The 21,079-nt window shown below is 45.0% G+C and overlaps 1 protein-coding gene and 1 long non-coding RNA gene across 12 annotated transcripts in view; one reads left to right on the forward strand and one right to left on the reverse strand.

Annotated features, from left to right (window-relative positions):
* Vps13d (vacuolar protein sorting 13D) overlaps positions 1 to 21,079 on the reverse strand; it is a 323,993-nt gene that overhangs the window by 85,842 nt on the left and 217,072 nt on the right. For 3 of the 11 annotated variants that reach the window (XM_006538805.3, XM_011250235.2, XM_006538804.3), the window contains 2 exons: positions 19,642 to 19,882; positions 15,738 to 18,382 (listed from right to left, as the gene is read on the reverse strand). The exons of 5 other annotated variants lie outside the window; for them this stretch is intronic. In XM_006538805.3, the coding sequence (XP_006538868.1) occupies positions 18,251 to 18,382; positions 19,642 to 19,882 (373 nt within the window). In that variant the 3' untranslated portion in view covers positions 15,738 to 18,250. Of the gene's footprint in view, positions 1 to 15,735; positions 18,383 to 19,641; positions 19,883 to 21,079 lie in introns of those variants that run through there. 3 more of the 11 variants (NM_001276465.1, NM_001276502.1, XR_003954932.1) reach the window with 2 other exon arrangements.
* Gm36317 lies at positions 6,467 to 8,707 on the forward strand. Its single transcript, XR_390931.2, has 2 exons — positions 6,467 to 6,592; positions 6,670 to 8,707. It is a non-coding gene; the product is annotated as a predicted gene, 36317 (long non-coding RNA).

The following is a 21,079-nucleotide window of genomic DNA, read 5'->3' on the forward strand; positions in this document are numbered from 1 at the left end:
CTTCTGGAGTCTGTGGAAACTGTACACAAACAGTTATATACATACATACATACATACATACATACATACATACATACATACATACATACATACATGCGGGAAAAGTAGCCATATGCATAACATTTAAAATATCTTTTAAAAGCTGATTTCAAAATACCAATAGCCACAAGGATACAAATGAGTTGTATCCTCATTTGTGTGAGCTCTATTGATGTGATTGCTGGATTAGTTAGGTTCAAAATATGAGCTGCTAAGAACTGATCAAATTGGATGCTCTCTTTCTCCTACAACCTCAGCATTTACAGCCAGAATGAATGTTACCTTCTGAAATAAATTGGCTAAAGTTTGTACCTATTAATGATTAATGATCTGAACAGCCAGGCAAAGGTGACCACCAAGGTGCCCAACCAACTTTTCTTGCCTATCTGATCTCCATGCGTATGTGTGTGTGCGTCCACGTGCACTTCTTCTGCCTCTGTGCCCAGGACTGTAACTACCCTGGGCAGCTGGCCCGGACCTTGGTTTTGTTTGCAGAGTTGCCTAATCTTGCCAGTGTTTAGCAAACAAAGCCAAGCTCTTGGAGCCCAAACAACATAGAGCCTGCTTCTGACCCACAAAGGTTTATCTCTCACAGACCCAAGAAGCACTAAAAAAATGCTCTCAAATGTAGCTTTCTTGGAGGTGAGAAGGGAGTTTCAATGGATTCATGAAAGGCTGCTCATTTTATGACTCAAACTTTGAGAATACAGATCACTGCTGGTGGACTTGGTTGGCAGCAGTGGGATGAGAAGAGATGCCCATGAGCCATTCCTGCCTCTTCTCTTCTGATGCTAGTGCTTTTTAGCAGTGTGGAATCTATGGTCCTCTCACCCTCCTCCTCCTCATGAGCTTGTCCTCTGTCTCTGTGATTCTTTACCCAATGATTAACTTCTGTACTCTCCAGAGCTGAGATCTGTCATTTTCCCAGCCTGAGATTGAATATCTCATAACAGCCTGTCCTTGGCCCATTAAGAAGCTTCCCCAGGGCCAAGGCTGTACAATGGTATGAATCTCCATGGTCTCCAGGACAAAGGTCAGGGATCCTGGCAGCTTTAAAAGCATCTCGTCTCACTTCTGCCTTGGCTGCTTCATCTCTGTCCTGCCCTGGCAAAGTTGTCTTGCTCTTTGAGACTATTTCCAACCCTGAGAACACAGCATGTATCCTGGATCGTTATAGCATAATGTCTATATGGAGAAGTCACACAGGACCACAGTCTTGGACCACAGTTGGCTTCTCTTCACCAAGCAAGAAAAGGTGAAGAAGAACTGGCCACCAAGAATAAGGGAGACTCCTGAGGCAGGTTCCAGGGCTAGGGTCCCCAAGTCATTCCCTCAATGTCCTGAATGCAGATGCCTGAAAAACATTTTGAACAACCAAACGTGGTATCTTATACCCATACTCTTAACACTCAGGGGGCTGAGACAGAAAAATTGGAGTTCAATGCCAGCCTGGGCTACCTTGTCTCAAAATGAACAAACAAACAAACAAACAAAATGGCTTCAAGAGGCTAGGAGAGGTGGTATGAACCTGTAATCCTGGCGTGCAGGAAGCTGGGGCAGGAGAATAGTCAGCCTAGGCTACAGAATGTGTTTAAGGTCAGACTGGGCTACATGAGTCTCTGTGCCAACAACTGTCCACACACACACAACCCCAAAGGGGAAAAAGTTTAGAGTAAGTGACACTGTGTTCAATGTGGCCTGCTACCAGTTCTCAAGAGCATTGGATGTGCCTGGTTGTGACAACCTTTGAAAATTTGGTACAAAATGAGAATATAAATAAGCCCATTGACATTCTGTACATTGATGTCACATTACACAGTCCTATTTTGTGTGTGTTTTATTAAATGTATCATTAAAATTAATTTCCTGCCAGGCCTGGTAGTGCACACATATCATCTCAGGAGGGCGAGACAGGAGGATCATGACTCTGAAGCCAACCTGTGCTATATAACAGGACTTGTTTGGATTTGAATGGCTACTTTCCAGAACCAACCTACCAACAGGGGAACTGATAAAATGAAGGCTAAATACATGGCAGCTTTTTAAGTCATTATGAAGTATGAAGTTAGGTCATTTGCAAGAAAACGGTACAACTGAAGAGATGCAGATTCGTGAATGAAGTCAGACTGAGAAAGTAAGTGTGTGTGTGTGTGTGTGTGTGTGTGTAACTATGTGTGCTGTGTGTTTTGTGTGTATGTGTGGTATGTATAAAGGTGTTGTGTGGTGTGTGTGTAAGGGTGTGTGTATATGTGTGGTATATGTGTATGTGTGTGGTGTATGTGTGAACATAACATGTCACTCGTGTGGAAGTCAGAGGACAAGTCTGTGGAGTCTGGTCTCTGCTTCCAGCATATGTGGACGGCTCAGGTCTCAGGTGTGTGCAGCAGGTGCTTCACCTGCTGAGCATCTTGACTTAAGCCTTATATTTTATGTAGACAAACAAAATCTTACGTGAGCAGATGGCACGGAAGGAGAATAAAAACTATCTGGGACAGAGGGGGCAGAAAGAACGGGGAGAGCAGGGCATGGGGCACTATAGGGAGAGCTTCAGGAGCTTGCAGGGAGAGACCAGTCTCATTATATACCTGCATGGAGAGAGTCTTAGATAACCTTTTGGGTTTTTTGCTTTGGTTTTTTAAGACAGGGTTTATCTGTGTAGCTATAGCTCACTCTGTAGACCAGGCTGGCCTCAAACTCAAAGATCTGCTTGTCTCTGCCTCCCCAGTGCTGTAATCCATTTAATCGAATCAAATCAAATCAAATATCAAATCAAAACAAAGTAAAAAAAAAACAACTTATTTTCTTTTTCTGCTTTTTAAATGAAGCTGCTTAAACATTTTAAGCCCCACGGGTGGCCTTGATAAAAGGTTCCTTTGTTGCTCTTGCCTCTACTTACTACACCTGCCTCGGCTAAGGAGGCCCAGGGTCTAGAACAGTCTCTGCCCCACAGTGGAGCTTATGGTTCTGCTTCCTCTCGAACCCTCCAGATTCTCAGGCCACCTACATAAGTGTGGAGGTGTCACCTAACAAATGGAGACCATGAACTCCAGGAACAAATGCATGGAACACAGCATGTCCCAGCAGCAGGAGCAGGAGCAGGAGCAGGAGGAGCAGGAGCAGGAGGAGCAGGAGCAGGAGGAGGAGCAGGAGCAGGAGGAGCAGGAGCAGGAGGAGCAGGAGCAGGAGGAGGAGCAGGAGCAGGAGGAGCAGGAGCAGCAGGAGCAGGAGCAGGAGGAGGAGCAGGAGGAGCAGGAGGAGGAGGAGCAGGAGCAGGAGGAGCAGGAGCAGGAGGAGGAGCAGGAGGAGCAGGAGCAGGAGGAGGAGCAGGAGGAGCAGGAGCAGGAGGAGGAGCAGGAGCAGGAGGAGCAGGAGCAGGAGGAGCAGGAGCAGGAGGAGCAGGAGGAGGAGGAGCAGGAGGAGCAGGAGCAGGAGGAGCAGCAGCAGGGCTCCAGCACAGCACCTGAGAGTTCACACTCTAATATTTCTCCTCCCTGTTCTACTGTTCTTCTCTTCCCCCATTCCTCCCTTCTTCTCCCTCCCTCCCCTTTCTTCTTTACTACAAATCTACGCAACTCCCCCGCTGTTTTAAAAACACCTAAAGGGAAACAAAACGAATCAAAACAAAAACAAAGCCAGCCCTTCTCATAGAGTTAAGTTTTAGAGGCAGGGACCCGCCCGCCTCCCCAGTTTAACCTTTGAAACCTATTTCAAAACCAGGCTGGCTTCTGGCCAGGGCTCCCAGAACTTTCAGGGAGCAGGTCACCTACGGCCTAGTTTCCTAATCTGGTCCAATCTTGCACAACCTGACCTCAGGGTGGGTGGAGCAGGCACCCCTGCCCTTCCCACAGGCGCCTGTGCTCTTTTTCCCCGGGGATCTTTCTTGTTTCCAACTCCTCTAGCTGAACTCAATCTGCTCTCTTGGTGCACTGCCTTCCATTCCTGTCTGTTTAATCAGAATTAATTCTCTGAGGGAGTGACTCCAAGCCTCTTGTCCTTGGACATTCTACAGGCCTCATGTTCAAGGTGTCCAGAATGTACCTTGTTACTCTCCCTACCACCAGCCTTCCTGCTGTAAATGACCAAAATAAACCTCTGAGCTTGCCCTATGTCTGGTTTGTCAGTCTGGGACAAGCCCTCCTTCCATCCTTTGTTTCCAAATCCTCTTCCCACTTTGCTCTTTTCTCTCCCAGTCACACACACTTAAAGCTTAGGCTAATCCTTACCCCAAATATCTTTTCTCTGTCTGAGTGTAACCTCACCTTCCTGTCCTTTGTCCCCACTATTTCCATACTTGTCCCTGTTTGTTAATCCTGTTCCCACATCTTGCACACCACTGACTTGGTTGACTTTGGAAAGTTAGGATGGAAACCATAGTGGAATTGGTCAACGCAAGTGTGGGTGTCGGGCTTATTTTGATGGTGGAATAGTGCAGCAATACTATGTTGTCCTATGGTTTGTTGACTCCTTCCCCAGTGATGGACATGTGCTTTGTTTCCAGTTTGCGGCTATTGTGGGTGAATATTTGTGTATGTGTCTCCATGTGGACACATTTTCCTTCCTCTTGAGTAGATGCCAAGGATTAGGACTAATGGGTCACAAGGTAAGTACATGTCTAATGCTTTGACACATTGCCAAGTTGTTTTCTAGGGTAATTTTACATCCCCACCAGCAATGGACGAGGATGCCAGGTATTCCACACCCTTGTCAACACTTGTTATTGTCGGATGTTTTCATGTTAATCATTCTACCGGTGCAATAGTGTTTGTAATTTAAATTTGCATTTCCTTGAGTGGCACGAGATATCTTTCAGAAACCATGGGCGGTTTGTGTAATTCTTTTGACAGCTTTCTTGAACCTATTCATTTAGGGAGCCGTGCTTGTGCACTGTGTGTAGGTTAAAGGGTACTTGAGAGACTTGCATGCACCACTGTGTGTAGGTCAGAGGATACTTGGCAGGGTATGTTCTCTCTTTCCATCCTGTGGATTCAGAGGCTGAAATTCAGGTCACTGGGTCAGCAGCAAGTGCCTTTATCTGCTGAGTCATCTCATTAACCCTGTTTGACTCTTCCATGAAGTGTCTGTCCAACTGTTTCCTTATTTTTAATTAAGTTGCATTTGGGCTAGAGAGATGGAGGGCTCAATAGTTAAGAATACTTGTTCTTACAGAAGATCTGAGTTCGGTTCTCAGCACCCACATCAGACAGCTCACAATTTTCTCTAACTCCAGCCCCAGTGGACCTGATGATGCCCTCTTCTGGCCTCTGTGAACACCTAAACACAAGTGGCATATACTCAAACAAACACATAGTTATACAAAAATAAAAATGAGTAAGTCCATTATGCTGCATGTCTGAAATGATCTCTAAATTTTGATGATATTCCACAACCCCTGTGTCTTTCTTTTTCTTCCTATTTTTGGTTTTTAGAAACAGGGTTTTCCTGTGTAGCCTTAGATGTCCTAGAATTCACTCTGTAGACTAAGATGGCCTCAAACTCACAGAGATCTGCCTGCCTCTGTCTCCCGAGTGCTGAAATTAAAGGTGTCTGCCACCACCTCTACTACCTGTGTTTTTAGTTTTCTTTACTTATACAGTCTTCATTTTGTTCTGGTGTCAGAGTAAAATGAGCTGAAATTGCCTTCTCTCTCCTCTGTGAACCTATACAGAACTGACACCAGTCTGCCTCTAAATGTTTGACAGGATCCACAAATGGAGCCAGCTTGGGGGGATTTCATGGATAGCCTTTAAATTAATTACAAATTTAGTTTAAAAATGCTCTTTATTTAAGCTGCCAGATTTTGTTCACTTTATTTTGTATGCATATGTACATACTTAAGAACACATGCAGAGGTCAGAAGAAAATTTATGGGAGTCAATTCTCCCCTTCTACCATATGGGTTCCAAGGACTGAATTTACTTTATCAGGCTTGATGACACACACCTTTAGCTGTTGAGTCACCCCAATGGCTCCTGAACTTTTAAAATATATAATCATGTCAGCAAAAAAAAAAAAAAAGGTATTATAGTATAAGACAGACATTACTAGTCCTTTTGTGAACTTTACATGTATTTTTAAAGTCCTTAATGTTTTAGTTAATTTGGTTACTGCACTATATCAAGCAGGTTTGCTAGAATCCTGCAGTAACTTGTAAGAGGATTTAATACTGTCCCACATCTTCAAGAGGTAACATTAGGATCCCAGCAATTAGGAGCTGAGGCACACAGTCTGAAAAGGAACCTGTAGCCTGGAACATATAAACAGTGAATTTTTAAAATTTTGTGATGAAAGGAGGAAAAGAAAGGAAGAAAGAAAGAAAGGAAGGAAGGAAGGGAGAGGGGGGGAGGGAGGGAGGGAGAGACAGAGAGAGGAAGAAAGGAAGGAAGGAAGGAAGGAAGAAAAGAAAGAAAGAAAGAAAGAAAGAAAGAAAGAAAGAAAGAAAGAAAGAAAGAAAGAAAGAAAGAAAGAAAGAAAGAAAGAAAGAAAGAAAGAAAGAAAAAAAGCTCTTTTAAAGAGGCAATTCTCAAGAATTGGACAAAAGTTTAGTGACCTCAAGGTGAGAGGAGTCTGAGAAAAAAAGCTCTTTTAAAGAGGCAATTCTCAAGAATTGGACAAAAGTTTAGTGACCTCAAGGTGAGAGGAGTCAACAGATGCTAGCACTGGGAGCCTGAAGGATGCTCAAACTGTCTGGCACTAGTTCTTAAAAGCTGGTAAAGGAAGAGATGTGTGTCTACAGTGAGCCTGATGACGGCAAATCTGAGATAAAGGGATCGTCTGACAGACCAGGAAGCTTGGCCACAGGGCCTGACACTAAAGGGAGAGTGGGTGCCACAGACAGTAGAGTGATGCCCTCATGGAATGGAAGAGTTCAGATGAGGCAGGCTTGGCTTTTGCAAAAGAGCCAGATCTTAAACACCCTCAGATTGTAATTGTTGACTTCATACACTCATACAGAATATACACCTTAGTCATTGCAATGTGCGTACACACACACATACATACACACAGTCACATATACACAAGACAACATGTAGATATACACAGAAACACACACAGATTTCACCTATTACTAAGTTATAGCATGCCTCGTTAGGGCCACCTGAGTATCTTATTTAAGGGATTGTTCAGATCATATTGGCCTGGGGACACATTTGTGGGGTATTTTTTTACTGTTAATTGGTATAGGAGGGCACAGCCCGCTGTGGGCAGAGCCATTCACTGGGCATGTGGTCCTGAACTGCATAGAGAAGGAGTTAAGCATGAGCCTGTGAATCAGTCAGCAAGCAGCGTCCCCCACCGTTCCTGCTGTTCTTCATGTGAGAAGAGTGAGTTCCCTGGTCAGAGGCAATGCTGCACGGAATAGCAAGCAGGCTCCCTTCAGGTTCCTGCCCTGATTTCCCTCAATGGCAGACTGTGATCTAGAAGTGCAGTGTTTTATCATAGAAACAGAATGAAACTGGAGCACATTACTAATGTAACTTACTTCTCTCCCTCCCCCACTCCTTCCTTCTCTTCTGACTTTGTTTGCTGTCTCGTTTAAGCTGGCTTTGAAATTTCAGTCGTCTTGCCTCAGCCTCCCAAGTAACAGCATTATAGGCCTGACACTGCACTTATCTTTTTTATATTTCATGTATGAACTAAAGTTTGCATTTACAAAAAACACAGAAGTGTGTCCTGGCCTGCATTGCTTCAGTGTCAAATACTTTTAAACCAAAGAGATTATAAGTGGCCACACACGAGGATGCAGTCAGACAAGCATTTTCATTCGTCTTTTGAACCATCATCTGCCATGGCTTATTAGTCTGATTAAATGCAGGAATATGCTAGAAATGAGGGCTAGAGTATTCCCCACTCTTTTTAATTATTATACACGAATAATAATTCGTAGTAATTAACTCATAATAATGGGTTTCACTGTGACATGTCGTTCATGTGTATGATGTATTTTGATCATGTGCACCTCATCACCCTCTGTTGTCCCCCTCTCATCCCTGATGATCCCCTCCTACTCCTCTCTTGCCTGCACTCTACTTCCTTGTCTTTTCTTTCTCTTCTTTGAGCCACTGAGTTTTATTATGGTTGCTTACAGGAGCACAGACATCCTACGAGTGGATAAGCCACTGAAGAAGCATCTCTCAGTTTCTCAGCAACCATCAACAGCAAAAGCTCCACGTGGAGAGCCTGGTATCGGGAGCCTGTCCCAAGGACTGGAGTCTTGAGCTGCATGCTGAGGGTTGGAGAGGAAGCCCTGGCCCTGAGATCTCCTGCACACCAGGTGTGTGAGACTCTACTGTGCTGGACACCTCCCACACATAACTGTGAGTCCTTGGAGTTTGCTTCCATGTGGAACACAAGGCATAGTAAAGGATATATAATGCAGATGTGCTAAACTGAAGCTTACACGTGTATGATTAAAACTTGGTGGAATAGAAAGCCACCAGAGGAGTGCTCTGTCTCCATAGTCTGCAGGCTTTGTTTAGAACTGCCAAGGGCAGGGTGATAACAGCAAGCTATAACAGCTTGTCCCTGTATGGTCCATGTCTAGGCCACATGCTTGCCCATCTGCCCACACCTAGGCTCTGAAGACTGCCCTTATGACGTCACCATCAAAGACCAATTATTCTCTGATTACCATATCACATCATTTGACCTGTCAATCAATATTACTTTATCTCCCTTTTAATTGATTTACTGGTTTTTCTTAATTTAAAATTTTTATAATTATGGTATTTGTGTAATGTGTATTATGATCTCTCTCTCTCTCTTTCTTTCTCTCTCTCTCTCTCTCTCTCTCTGTGTATACACACACATGTGCCATGGTGAGTGTGTGGAAGTCAGAAGACACCTTCATTCTCTCTCTCCACTTTTATTTATGTGGGTTCCAAAAATCCAACTTTTTTTTTTAAGAATTTTTTTAAAAGATTTATTTATTATTATATGTAAGTACACTGTAGCTGTCTTCAGACACACCAGAAGAGGGAGTCAGATTTTCTTACGGATGGTTGTGAACCACCATGTGGTTGCTGGGATTTGAACTCTGGACCTTTGGAAGAGCAGTCGGGTGCTCTTACCCACTGAGCCATTTCACCAGCCCCCCCAAAATCCAACTTGGTCACCATGCCTGCACAGCAAGTAAGTGCTTTGACCAGATGAGCCATCTCATGGGCCAACTTCACTCTCTTTATTGTGATTTCTACTCCTCAAATACCAGTGAAACTTTTCTTAGAGGCAACATCCTCCATGTCACTGAACCCAACCACATGTCCTTGACAGTCTGGTGTTGTTCAGCCCTGTCGACCATGTCTTTCTTCCTGCTCAGGACCTTCTCTCCTTTCCACTCCTTCTCAAAGCCACATTGTGATACTATAAATGCTCCACTGTGACATCACAATTCTCAACTGTGACTCTATAGTGTTCCACTGGTCCATCACTGGGTCATCAGAATTCATTAGTGTGACATCACAATGCTCCAAGGAGACATCACAATGCTTCATGATGGCATTACAATGGTACATTATGACAACACAGTGCTGATTCTGACATCAGAATGCTCCACTGTCACATCTTAATGTTCCATTGTTACATCACAATACATTCTTAATGTCTTCAAAACATGAATTGTGATATCACAATAAAAATTTTCAAAAACACCAAGTTTTCAAAACAACACAAGCATGTTCTCAAAAGAATTTATAACCTTAAAACACCAATGTTGCTTGAGAAGCAAGGTGAAAGAGATAATGAAACAAAACACTTGATCTTGCCTGTTTCTATACATTATACCTGCGGATTCCATGCTGGTAGAGGGAAGGGGACTTATTTGGGAGGAGAACTGTGCCTAAAAGTGAACCAACTTGCTTTCTATGACATTACCATGGTCTTGATGATTATTTAAATACATTATTGCATTAGCATCATGTGACTTCCTGGGGAGATACAAAGAAACGTCTCTTCACCCGAGACCAGCACCAAAGAAACAACTCCATCCAAGTTCAGCTTGGGAAGCCAGTCAGTATTCTGGGGTTACTCATATGAGCATAAGTGAGAGGTAACCCTATAAGAATAAGAGGTGACTCAGGCAGTCATGTCATTAAAACACCCTTCACAGTATGGTTTGTGGCTCAGGAACTCTGTTGCAGGAGATTCCTGTCCAACTCAGTGGCAGCTACATCACTGAGGAGTCACCTCCTTTCCAGTTTAACTCCCCTTCCTGCCACAAAGAAATGTGTTATGTTTTGTATATGCTCAGCCCAGGGAGTGACAGTATTAGGTGTGGTTCTGTTGAGTGGGTATGGGCTTTAAGACCCTCATCCTACTGGCCTAGAAGTGAGTATTCTGCTAGCAATTTTCAGATGAAGATGTAGAACTCTCAACTCCTCCTGTACCATGCCTGTGTGGACACTGCCATGTTTCTGCCTTGGTGATAATGGACTGAATCTCTGAACCTGTAAGCCAGCCCCAATTAAATGTTGTCCTTATAAGAGTTGTCTTGGTCATTGTGTCTGTTCACAGCAGTAAAACTCTAACTAAGACAGAATGTTAACACATCCAGTCATATGAGAGTGACCAGTTACTCTGATTTGGGAAGCAATGGGCAGGCAGGTGAAGTGCCTCAGTGGATAAAGGCTCTTGCTACCCCATATAAAGACTAGAGTTAAAGCCCCTGGCCCCTCATGGTGAAAAGAGAACACCAACTCCCATAAGGAGTCTTTGACTTCCACATGTGTGCTCTGCTTGTATGAATATATACTGACCCATTCAAATACAATCTTGGAGAGTAACATGGAAATTTGGTGGAAACAATATGCAACAATTAGGTCTTATAAGTAAGCTAGGGATAAGCTAAGGTATGCAGGAAGATGTGTGTAGTTTATATGTATATTAATTACTCTTTGACAAGAGGGATTTAAGAGAGGAAGGGTTTACCCCACTCTCTTTATCAATTTTCTCTATTCATTACCTCTTCTGTCATAATAAGAAGGCATGGCAGCAGTGTGTGATAGCTGGCCACCAAGTCTATGCAGAGAGCTGGATGTATGTGCTTAGCTGGTCTTTTCCTTCTCTCTCCGTGGGATGGTGCCACCTATAGTCAGGGTGAATCTCCCTCCTCAGTTAAGGCTCTTTGGAAACTCCTGATTGACATGGGCAGAGCTGTGTCCTGAGTGATTCCAAAGCCAGATAAGTTGACACTGAAGACCCACCATCACAAGTTCACGCCTTGTCACCCTGATATCCCCAAACATGTCACTGTTAGGCACAGTGCTGCACTTCTGCTCTCTAAAGTCTCTAAAGTCAATTCCATAACACAAAATGCATTTAGTCCATCTCTCAAAGTCCCTAAAAATCTTAAGTTTCTATATTGACCAAAAGTGTTACTGCAGGGTTTCTTCTGGAACTCAGTGAATCACTTAGCTATTAGTCCTATAAAATAAGAGTTGCAAGATTTTATATACTACTAATATATAATGGTGAACAGCTCACATTCCTATTCCAAAAAGGCATAGCTAGGAGACTGGACCAAAGCAAGATCAGAACTCAGCCAGGCAAACACCAAATCCTACAGCTTTATGACCTGCACTTAGAACTCCTGGTGGTATCAGCTGGACTCCAACAGCCTTCGGTAACCTTGTTCCTTTCCTTGGCAGGCATCTCATGGACCTGGCATCCCTACCACCCAGGCATCTCCCTTACACTTTAGGCTTTTCCTTCACAGAGTCACACAATGGTGTTTCACAGCCTCCTTGCAGGGCTTCCAACCCTGCAAGTAACACACTTCTTAGGCTACGTGGCTTTCAGAAACATCGGTGCAAGTCTTTACAACCCTGTAATTCATAAATTTTTCTATTCCTGTAAAATGAATACTGTGTGGGTGATACTATCAAGTTCTCCGGGTAGCTCAAGATACCGTGTGGCCCTTTCCCCCATGGCTGTGGGGCCTCTGTGCACTGTGGTGGCTGAGCTTGGGAAACACGTGCCCGGCTTTGCAGCAGTAAAGTCCCACAGTGGAATTCTCTGTTCACGTTCTCCTTTCAAATGCATTCGTGATTCTGACAGGTTGGGAGTCTCAGTGAGGCACCTTTCCTGGTGTCCCACAATAAAGTCCTTCCCCTCTCCAAGTGAACTCATTCCTGTAACAATTATAGCCGTTTTCTCTGCACCGCCCTTATCAGCAACTTTGATTTACTTGTTTACATCCTGTGGTGGCAGGAATGCAAAGTGGCTCCGAAAGGCTCATATATTTGAATGCTTAGTCAGTCCCTAGTTTTGAGAAGAATTGGAAGGGGTAGCCTCGTGAGAGGAGGTGTGTCACTGGGGTGAGTTTGAGATGTAAAAAGTGCATACCAGGCCTAGTCTCCTTTCTCTCTGCCTTGGGCATGCATCCAAGATGGGATGCTTCCCTCAGCTACTTCTCCAGCACCATGCCTGCCTGATGCCACGCTTCCTGCCTGGATGGTTATGACACAACCCCTGAACGTCAAGTCTTCAGTTAAATGCTTCCCTTTGTAAGTCGGCTTTTCACAGCGATAGAACAGTCACTAAGGTACTGCCTTGTCACAAAACTGAACATTTTTACACCTGTCTGCTCCACTGGTTGTACTGTGCCGGCAGAAACCTATACAAGAGCAGTAGCAGTAACTGTGCCACAGTTTGGATGCTAGCTCTCTTGTGACTTCCTATGAGAAAGAAATTAGTGCATTAAAACTGTATTCAGCCTCACTCAAATCCTTAGGTGGAGGGCAGAAATAGAGCCAGGTCCTTAGCCAGAAGGTGACACGAATGACATCTAGGCTGGTCCCTAATAAAATCCCTGTCTCACTGTAATACCTTGTGATCCCGGCCTCCACTGTGCACATTTTTATCAGCACTCTGGTTTTCCACACTCCCGCCAGAATGTTCCATTAAGTTCTGCTTACAGAATCACATAGGGCGGGCTGGAGAGATGGCTCAATGGTTAAGATCACCGACTGCTCTTCCAGAGGTCCTGAGTTCAATTCCCAGCAACCACACGGTGGCTCACAACCATCTGTAATGGGATCTAATGCCCTCTGCTGGTGTGTCTGAAGAGAGCAGTGGTGTACTCATATACAGAATCATATAGGGCTTCTCTGGCTTCAATCGAAACTCTTGCACATACCTCCCACAAACCAGTCCTAAATACCGAAGAATCATACCAATAGGGTTTTTTCACAGCAGCAGCACACTGCTAGGATGAATTTTCTATGGCAGGGTCTTTTCTCATTGCTGTAACAAAACACCCAACACAAAGACAACTTAAGAAGGGTTTATTTATACTCACAGTTCAATGGTTTGGTTCACCATGATGGGAAGACATGGTGGCAGGACTATGAGGCAGCAGGTCCTGTTGCATCCACAGTCAGAAAATGGAGAAAGATGAATGCTGTTGTTCAGTTGTTCAGTTGGCTTTTTTTTCTTCCTTCCTTCCTTCCTTCCTTCCTTCCTTCCTTCCTTCCTTCCTTCCTTCCTTCCTTCCTTCCTTCCTCCCTCCCTCCCTTCCTTCCTTTTCTTTCTCTTTCTTTCCCTCCCTCCCCCTCTCTCCTTTCTTTCCTTTTTTTTCTTTCTTTCTCTCTCTCTCTCTCTCTCTCTCTCTCTCTCTCTCTCTCTCTCTCTCTCTCTCTCTCCCTCCCTCCCTCGCTCCCCCCCTTCTTTCTTTGTTTCTTGTTTTTTCTTCCGGCGGGCAGGGGGTGGTGGTGGTGGTCTGGGATTCCAGCTCATGGGCTCATACTGTCTGCATTCATAGTACATCTTCCCTCCTCAGGTAAACCAGAAACATCCTCACAGACATGCAGAGAAGTTTGTCTCCTAGGTGATTCCAGATCCATTCAAGCTGATGTGCTTTAATCACCTCAATATGCAAGTACATGTACCATCAAGACCTTGAGCATCTGAGCATGTGGAATGCATGGGGATGGGGATGCTGTCCCCATGGATACCAGGGCATGGCTGAACCTACCTTAGAAAGCAAAGAGGAGTAACACAAATCGAAATGAATCAAGAGAAAAAAAAAAGCAGCAAAGAGAAGGGAATTTCAGAGCAGTTATTTTAAAAAGTACAATAGTCTTAAACCAAGCTGTGGAAGTATGTAGGATTTAGAATGAGAAAACACAAAAGCCATTAAAATAAGCTCTGAGAATCCACACAACTGTATGATAACAAAATGGCTTAAGAGAACTAAATAATGCTTTTAAAAAATGTTGCCAAAGCTGACCTAAGAAGTAGAAAATCTGAAATACCCCAATTGGCAGACAGTGTGACAGTGATTAAAGGAACTGATGCAAAATGCACACGCTCATCTAACTGTCAAAAAGCAGAACAGGAAACCCTACTGTAATTTAAGTAAGACAAACCAGAAGAATGTGGACAGCTAAGGCAACCAAAGATATTTCTTACTTTATAGATACAAAGACTCAAAATAGCAGCAAAAGAAGCAAGACATATCGCAAGACTAACAAGTTAACACATACTGTAAGGAGAGTCATTCCAGGGATTAAGGGTGGGCTATGTCAGGAAATCTACTCACATAATATATAAGTTTTAAAAAATGAAAGGTGAGTTGGCAAAATGGCTCAGCAGATAAAGGCACTTGCAGCCAAGCCTGATGGCCCGAGTTCAATCCCCAGTACCCACATGTCTGTTGGTCTGTCTGTTTGTCTGTCTCTCTCACTCACACACATACACATAAAATAAATACATGTAATTCAAATGTTAAATAAAAAATTAAAGGAATAAAACCAGTATGTCCATAAAAATGATACTGAAAGTATTTGCTATACTTCAACAGCGACTGTTCCTAATGATAAACCACAATATTGACAAATTGACTCTCCTATACGGTGAAGTCACATCTTTCTGTATCTCTATCTCCTGCCCTGTCATAATCAGCTCATGTCCCTAGAACACAGTGGTCAAATGTCCACCCTTCTTCTCTCACATATGACCACCCTTAACTTACCCTATGTTTTTTTTTTTCCCTTGCTATGTTGCTGGCCTAGAAATGCCTGGGCTCCAGGGACCCTCAGAACCCAGTGTGGGTAGCTGGGAATATATAGGTGTGATTCCCTGCCCCTAGCCACCTTTCCCGCTTGAGGTACCAGGTATTAACTACCTTCTACCATGGCCAAATACTCTAGAGGTGAGTATGTGGTATCTCTGGTTTCACTCCATTTACCCCTGAACCTTTTCCCTCTTACCCAGCTTTCAGCCCCAACCCCCACCACAACTGCTCCACTGCTCCTGATTCTGAGGTGTGAATGTGGTCCTCCTGGTTTATTAGAAGCATTTGCTAGTATAACTCTGAAACCTACACGGATCCACACCCTCATGGATCACTTGTCTCTAAATGGGCCTGCTCTGCCTCCTTTTCATTTGTCTGAACACTAAGTGATGACCTCTACCCTGCCGGCTCAGCCCAACAGCCCTGGGGTGGTGGTAGTGAACAGCATCTAGCACACAGACACTGGAGGGCAAAGCCTCTTCTGTCTGCTCATTCCAGGTATGTCCAGTCTCCAGTGGTGACTGCCACTTGGCAGCCCCTGACTGCCAAGGCTGTACTATGTGTGATGTCTTGTCACTGGTGAGGATTCTAGAGCTCTAGCAACACAAAGGAGGAAGAAGGGGAGGAGAGGAGAAAGAGGAGGAGGAGGAGGAGGAGCAGGAAGATCAGGAGAAAGAAACCAAACCTGTAGGAAATCAACAAGGTATTTTATTTTATAGAACGTGTGAACTCTGGGGTATGGAGTTTGCACAGTCTGTGTATACATAGTGAAGAACTGGATATTTTATTTTCTGCTCACTGAGAAGCTATGATGCTTTTTATATCTTTTATTTTTTGAGGCACAAATGACACTTGAAGACAAAGTGGCCCTGGATCCTTTAGAACACTGAGGTGGGATGTGCGCCCCACCGAACAGTTGGGGGCTGACACAGAGGCTGCCTCTACGCCTCCTCCATGGGGGTCTGGAAAAGGATGCTCTCCTTCTGGTTTTCCAATGTGATCTAAGAACCAGAGTGGCTTCAAATGTCTCTCCAGCCAGCTTCCCTTCATCTGCTAACTTCTTCCAGAAGAGCTGTATTTGAGGCAGTATGAAATTGCCCCAGCAGAGTCTCTGACACATGGTGAATACCAACTTAAGCGGAAACAGGAGCACTGGCGAGGCCTGTTTCTTCTGGATCGTTGGACTTTGTCCTGGCAAGCCAGGAAGCAATGGTGAAGGCATCTGGAGTATTTCCCAGGCCTGGCATGCGGGCTTTTTGGCTGGGATAACTGAGAACTCAAAGTTGATCTCCCTTCACCCCGAAGTCTTACCCCATCTGGTCTCCAAAACCCATTTTAATACCTGCTCCTTCTAAGGCCAAATATCATAGGAAGGGGCTGTGTCATTGCAGAAGATGGACAGTTATTTAAAGAGCTGATTAAATTAGAAAGGAGCTGGGAGAGGGTGTCTGATTCTCCCTGGGTCCTCCTGAAGCACCAGCTGCAGACTGAGAAACCCAGTTTAAGGGGTTCAAGGCAGCATAGACTTCCCTTAGCAACACTAGTTCCTTCTAATGGTTAGGGACTGTCCCAGCACGTGGCAGGGGACACACATAAGCCATGCTTCTGAAGCCTGCTCTATGAGAGACCAACATCTCAGGTAGTGGGTTACTGAAAGTAAGGCCAGAGGTCAGACTTGGGTGGGTATGGGGGCCCAGGTTGTTGAGGAAGACCATGAGGAACTAAGTCCTCCCCCTCAGCTGTGAGTCTCCAACAAGGGCACTGACAACATCATGCCCTCCTTAGGGAGCAACAAATCCCAACCAAAGACCCAACCCACAAAAAGTGCAGTCCAGTCTACTCCAAGAAAGATGGCAAACTAGGAGGTCAAGAAGGTAACTCCCTGAAAACATTTATGTATCTAAAGTGCTCCTTTAAGATTGCCCTTGCCTATCAGTGCTTATGTACCTTGGTGCATGCACAAACTCAGAGAGAGACACACACAAACACATACATAAACACACACACACACACACACACACACACACACACACACACACACACACGGATTGGGGGTGGGCCTTGGAGAACAGATCCCCTATGTTTGTGTCTTGGAAGGATTAGAGTTATAAATACCAAAACACACCCATTGGGTCACCCTGGATCTCAGCTACGTGTATGACACAATTGTGGAAATTGGCTAGACTTGTTTAAAAACAATACAATACAAAACAAACAAACAAAACACCCCAAACTACAAGGTTTGATTGTAGTATAAGGTGAGGCCCACCCTCCACCTCCAATTTGCTTACTCCTTCTAAAAAGGGGAAACACCAAAGTGAAACCCAGGAAGCCCCTGGCTCCCATGCACACCCTTCTCTATAACTTTCTCCCTTCTCATCCGTTTCTCAGGGGGCTACAATGCTGTGACATGGTTTTACTAAACAGAACACAGTGGGAAATGGGACTTTTTTCCATTTATGTCAAGAGAACCCACCAATGCTTCACACTTCTTAATCACAAGCAGCATGAAGAAAACCTGGATGGCCTTGGTGTGTGAGCACACACTTAGCAACTAACGTTTGACCTCCCAGTTGGGTAGAGTGGTTGAAGAAAGCCAAATGGGAACAAAGGTGGGCACCATGCTGGCCTCTAGTACTTTCCATGGTGGCTCTGCTTCTGCTTCCCTTTAGGTGACTAAAGACTCACCCTTGAGCACTGACTGCAGCTGCAACTCAAACAATGCACCCTTCTACTTCCCAAGAACGTTTTCTCACAGGGACTTCCTGCAAGAGGCGTGCAGAAGTAGTGTGGTAGAAGGGCCAGTCCAACTTTACATTACTGTACAGGTAACAAACCTTCACAACAGCACAGCCCTGCTCAGAAGTTTCTATGTATTTACAAACACACAGTTGTACATATATACATGTTAACAAAATACAGGGCATTCTAAAAATTAGATCCATCTTAATACATTTTAAAACGTTATTCCATCAATACTTTTAAAAATTATTTCCCCACAATCTAAAGAAACTCCCTGCCCCACAAACTAATATGGTTTCTGTTTACATTTTTCCCTGTGAGAATTTCTTTCCCCTTGTTCCTTGATATTTTCCCCCCAAAACCTCTTCTGGCTTCCCTTCTAACAGGAGCCGAGTCTGGGCTTCAGCCCTCTGAGTTGGGCTTCTGCCTGGAGCATCTCTCTCCAGCAGCCGGGTGTCCTCAGGAGTCCAGCTCCAACTGCTCTTGATTCTCACTGAGTCTTAACATAAGTTGCTGTTCATAGTAGAGGCTCTTTGCATAGTTTATTTCTTGTGATAACTTGACAGCAAGGACCTCAGATTTCACATGCACCTACGGAGAAGACAAGAATGAACACATTGCCCTGAGGTTAGGCAGCCAAGCACAACCACAGGGCATGGGCAGAGGACAGCCACCCCAAAGAAGTTCCCATCTAACATCCAAGATAAAGAGATTCTCAGGGACCTGTGACTGGTTCACTCTGATCCAAGCTTTTAGTTTATGTCTCAGGTTACTGCAGGCAGCCTTTCACTACCCATAACTGATGAGCTTCCATTCAGGGGTAAGGCAGGACAATTGACTAAACCCCTTATTCAAGTTCAAAGCTTGCTGGTGGCTGAGCACGTAAAGAATCAGCAAGTATGTGCCTAAAGGCTTTCTTACCCAGAGTGCTTCACTGCTAGCCTGCCTTGAAAGGGGAGCCGGGGTGGATAGGCACAGCTGGTGGAAAATGCACACTTTGGGTCATTAACTTGCAGCCACCCAACTCTCTGACTTAAGTCACTGACCCCAGGAGGGGCTGACAAGCTCAAACCCATTCCAGTTCATCCCTGAGAGACTAGAGAAGGTGGAAGTGCTCCTGGGGAGAAATCCAGGCAACATGGCTCTTTTCTGGTCTATAGGAAGAGCCAAGATGAACACAGTCAGTCAAAAGGACAAAGCTGTGGGGATGCAGCAGCAGCAGGACCAATGCCTGCAGCTGTGACTAGAGATGGAGCTGCTTCCTCACAATTGCTCTGCTGTGGGCTCAGAAGTAGTGCAGAAGTAGTGTGGTAGAAGGGCCAGCTCAGCAGAGCAAGATCTTTGGACTAGACACAAGTGATGGGGTCAGATAGGTCAATGAGGTCTGAGCCCTAGCTTGTGCCACAGTCTGAGGTCTGAGCCCAAGCTATGTGGCCTGAAGGAATCACTTGCCCTGGCCCCTCTGTCTCTAACAGCACTGTTCGGGAAGTACATGCTGGAAACTTTTGAGTGCATCTGACATAATACCTCCTACCCTACAGAGATGAATACCATTTTTATTTACAAATATCTATTGAATGTACTTCATACTACTTCTTTTCATAGATCAAAAGATCGTGGTTTTTCTGATACCAGGAAAACAGTGCAGCATGTGCCCTGTGCTGGACTCAGGGTGCCAGCACGTAGTACCATGTTTCAGGGACACACGAAAACTCTGTGAATCATGTCACTGTGTTGTGTTGATAGGTAATCGAGACAGTGCAGTTCAAACCTCCCATTGGAGTCCTCAGAGGAAAGCAGGGGTAGAGCAGGGTTTGTCCACATGAGTGGCAAGAAGCTGCTATACTCACCATTGGCTTCTGGTGGGATGGACCTGGGATGGACACACCACTGCTAGAATTTGCAGCTTTCTTAGTTACTTGCACATACACCTTCCCATGGTCTTTGGAGACAAGACAGTGGTAGAGGTCATCATATTTGACCTCGAGGAAAATGGCCTCTCGGTCTACGTAGTCCCCGCTCTTCAGAAAGTACACAGCTTTAGAGGAGATGAGCACGCAGTAGCTATCAATGTTCTCCACGGCTATGAAGCTGCATGGGAGAGAGAATTCTGGATACCGAGCTGCTCCATGTCAGGGCCAGGCCGTCCCTCGATACTCTAAGGGCAGGGGCCTGCTCAGGTCTAGGGTCTGAGGCCTAGGTTTCCACAGGCTTCCCAATTACCACCCCTCACTGTGCATGTGCATGGTTTTATTACTCTGGGACTCAGGTTCCTCATCTGTAAGTTTGTATTAGAAAAGACATGGCCTTAGGAGCTGCTGTTCATAGCTCATAGCTCTCTGCTGTAGGGTGCTCATCAACACTAACAAGTAATATTTGCTATGAGTTTCAAACAGAAAAAAAAAAATCCTGTTTTGATATGGGCTTTGTGGGGTGCTCTGTGAACTTTTGGATAGTTTATGAGTCAGAGAAAATGGAAACAATGCTTTGCTGACAGGACATATGACAGACCAGATAGACCATGAGGAGAGACAGCAGGGGTAGAGATAGTGAGGTGGACAAGTCTGCCAGACCGAAAACAATAGCATTTGCTTCTTTCTTTGCTCTGACTACCCTGATGAGAGGTCACCTGACCCCTGTTCAGTATGGCCAGGGTCATGGGGCTTGTGATTCCACTGAACTCTCAGAACTGTAGTCATCACTTCTAAAGCTTACAGGCCACTCAGAAACAGCTTAGATTTGAAAAACTGAGAGAAGCCTGAGTCCTGGAGTACTTGCAGCAAAGCTCACAGACTGGTGTGGAAATTCATGCAGGACTACTCTCTGCTCAGCTGCTGAACCAGGAGTAGTCACCTTGAAAGCCAGTGACCACCTTAGCTTGGTGGCCGCCTGTATCTTATGCTGGCTTTTCCCAGTGTGGCTGGCCATCAGGGACAGTAAGGACACACGGAGTGATGGCCAGCATACCAAGAGCTGACTGACAATAGGCTGGCTGTGTACCTTGGGGTTTTAAATTGTGTTTTCTCAGAGCCAAGGCTCTATCTGGAACTGCCATGGATCCAGGTCTAGGGTAGTCTTAGTCCAGGGTCACGGAGCACAAAATCATCAGAAAGGGTAGCGTCATTGAGGGCAGGACAGGGCCAATTTGCTGGCAGCCAGGGACTTGCCTGTCCGACCCAAGCATGGCTGACCCTCACTTTCCTCTGCACCTCTCTAGAGTATCCTTCACTCTCCTTCCTATGCCCCACACTGAGTCACCATCCTCGCCCTCAAAGCTTCCCCAAATAC

This window comes from Mus musculus, chromosome 4, assembly GCF_000001635.26.
Source record: "Mus musculus strain C57BL/6J chromosome 4, GRCm38.p6 C57BL/6J".
In the NCBI taxonomy this organism is placed as follows: Eukaryota; Metazoa; Chordata; class Mammalia; order Rodentia; family Muridae; genus Mus; species Mus musculus.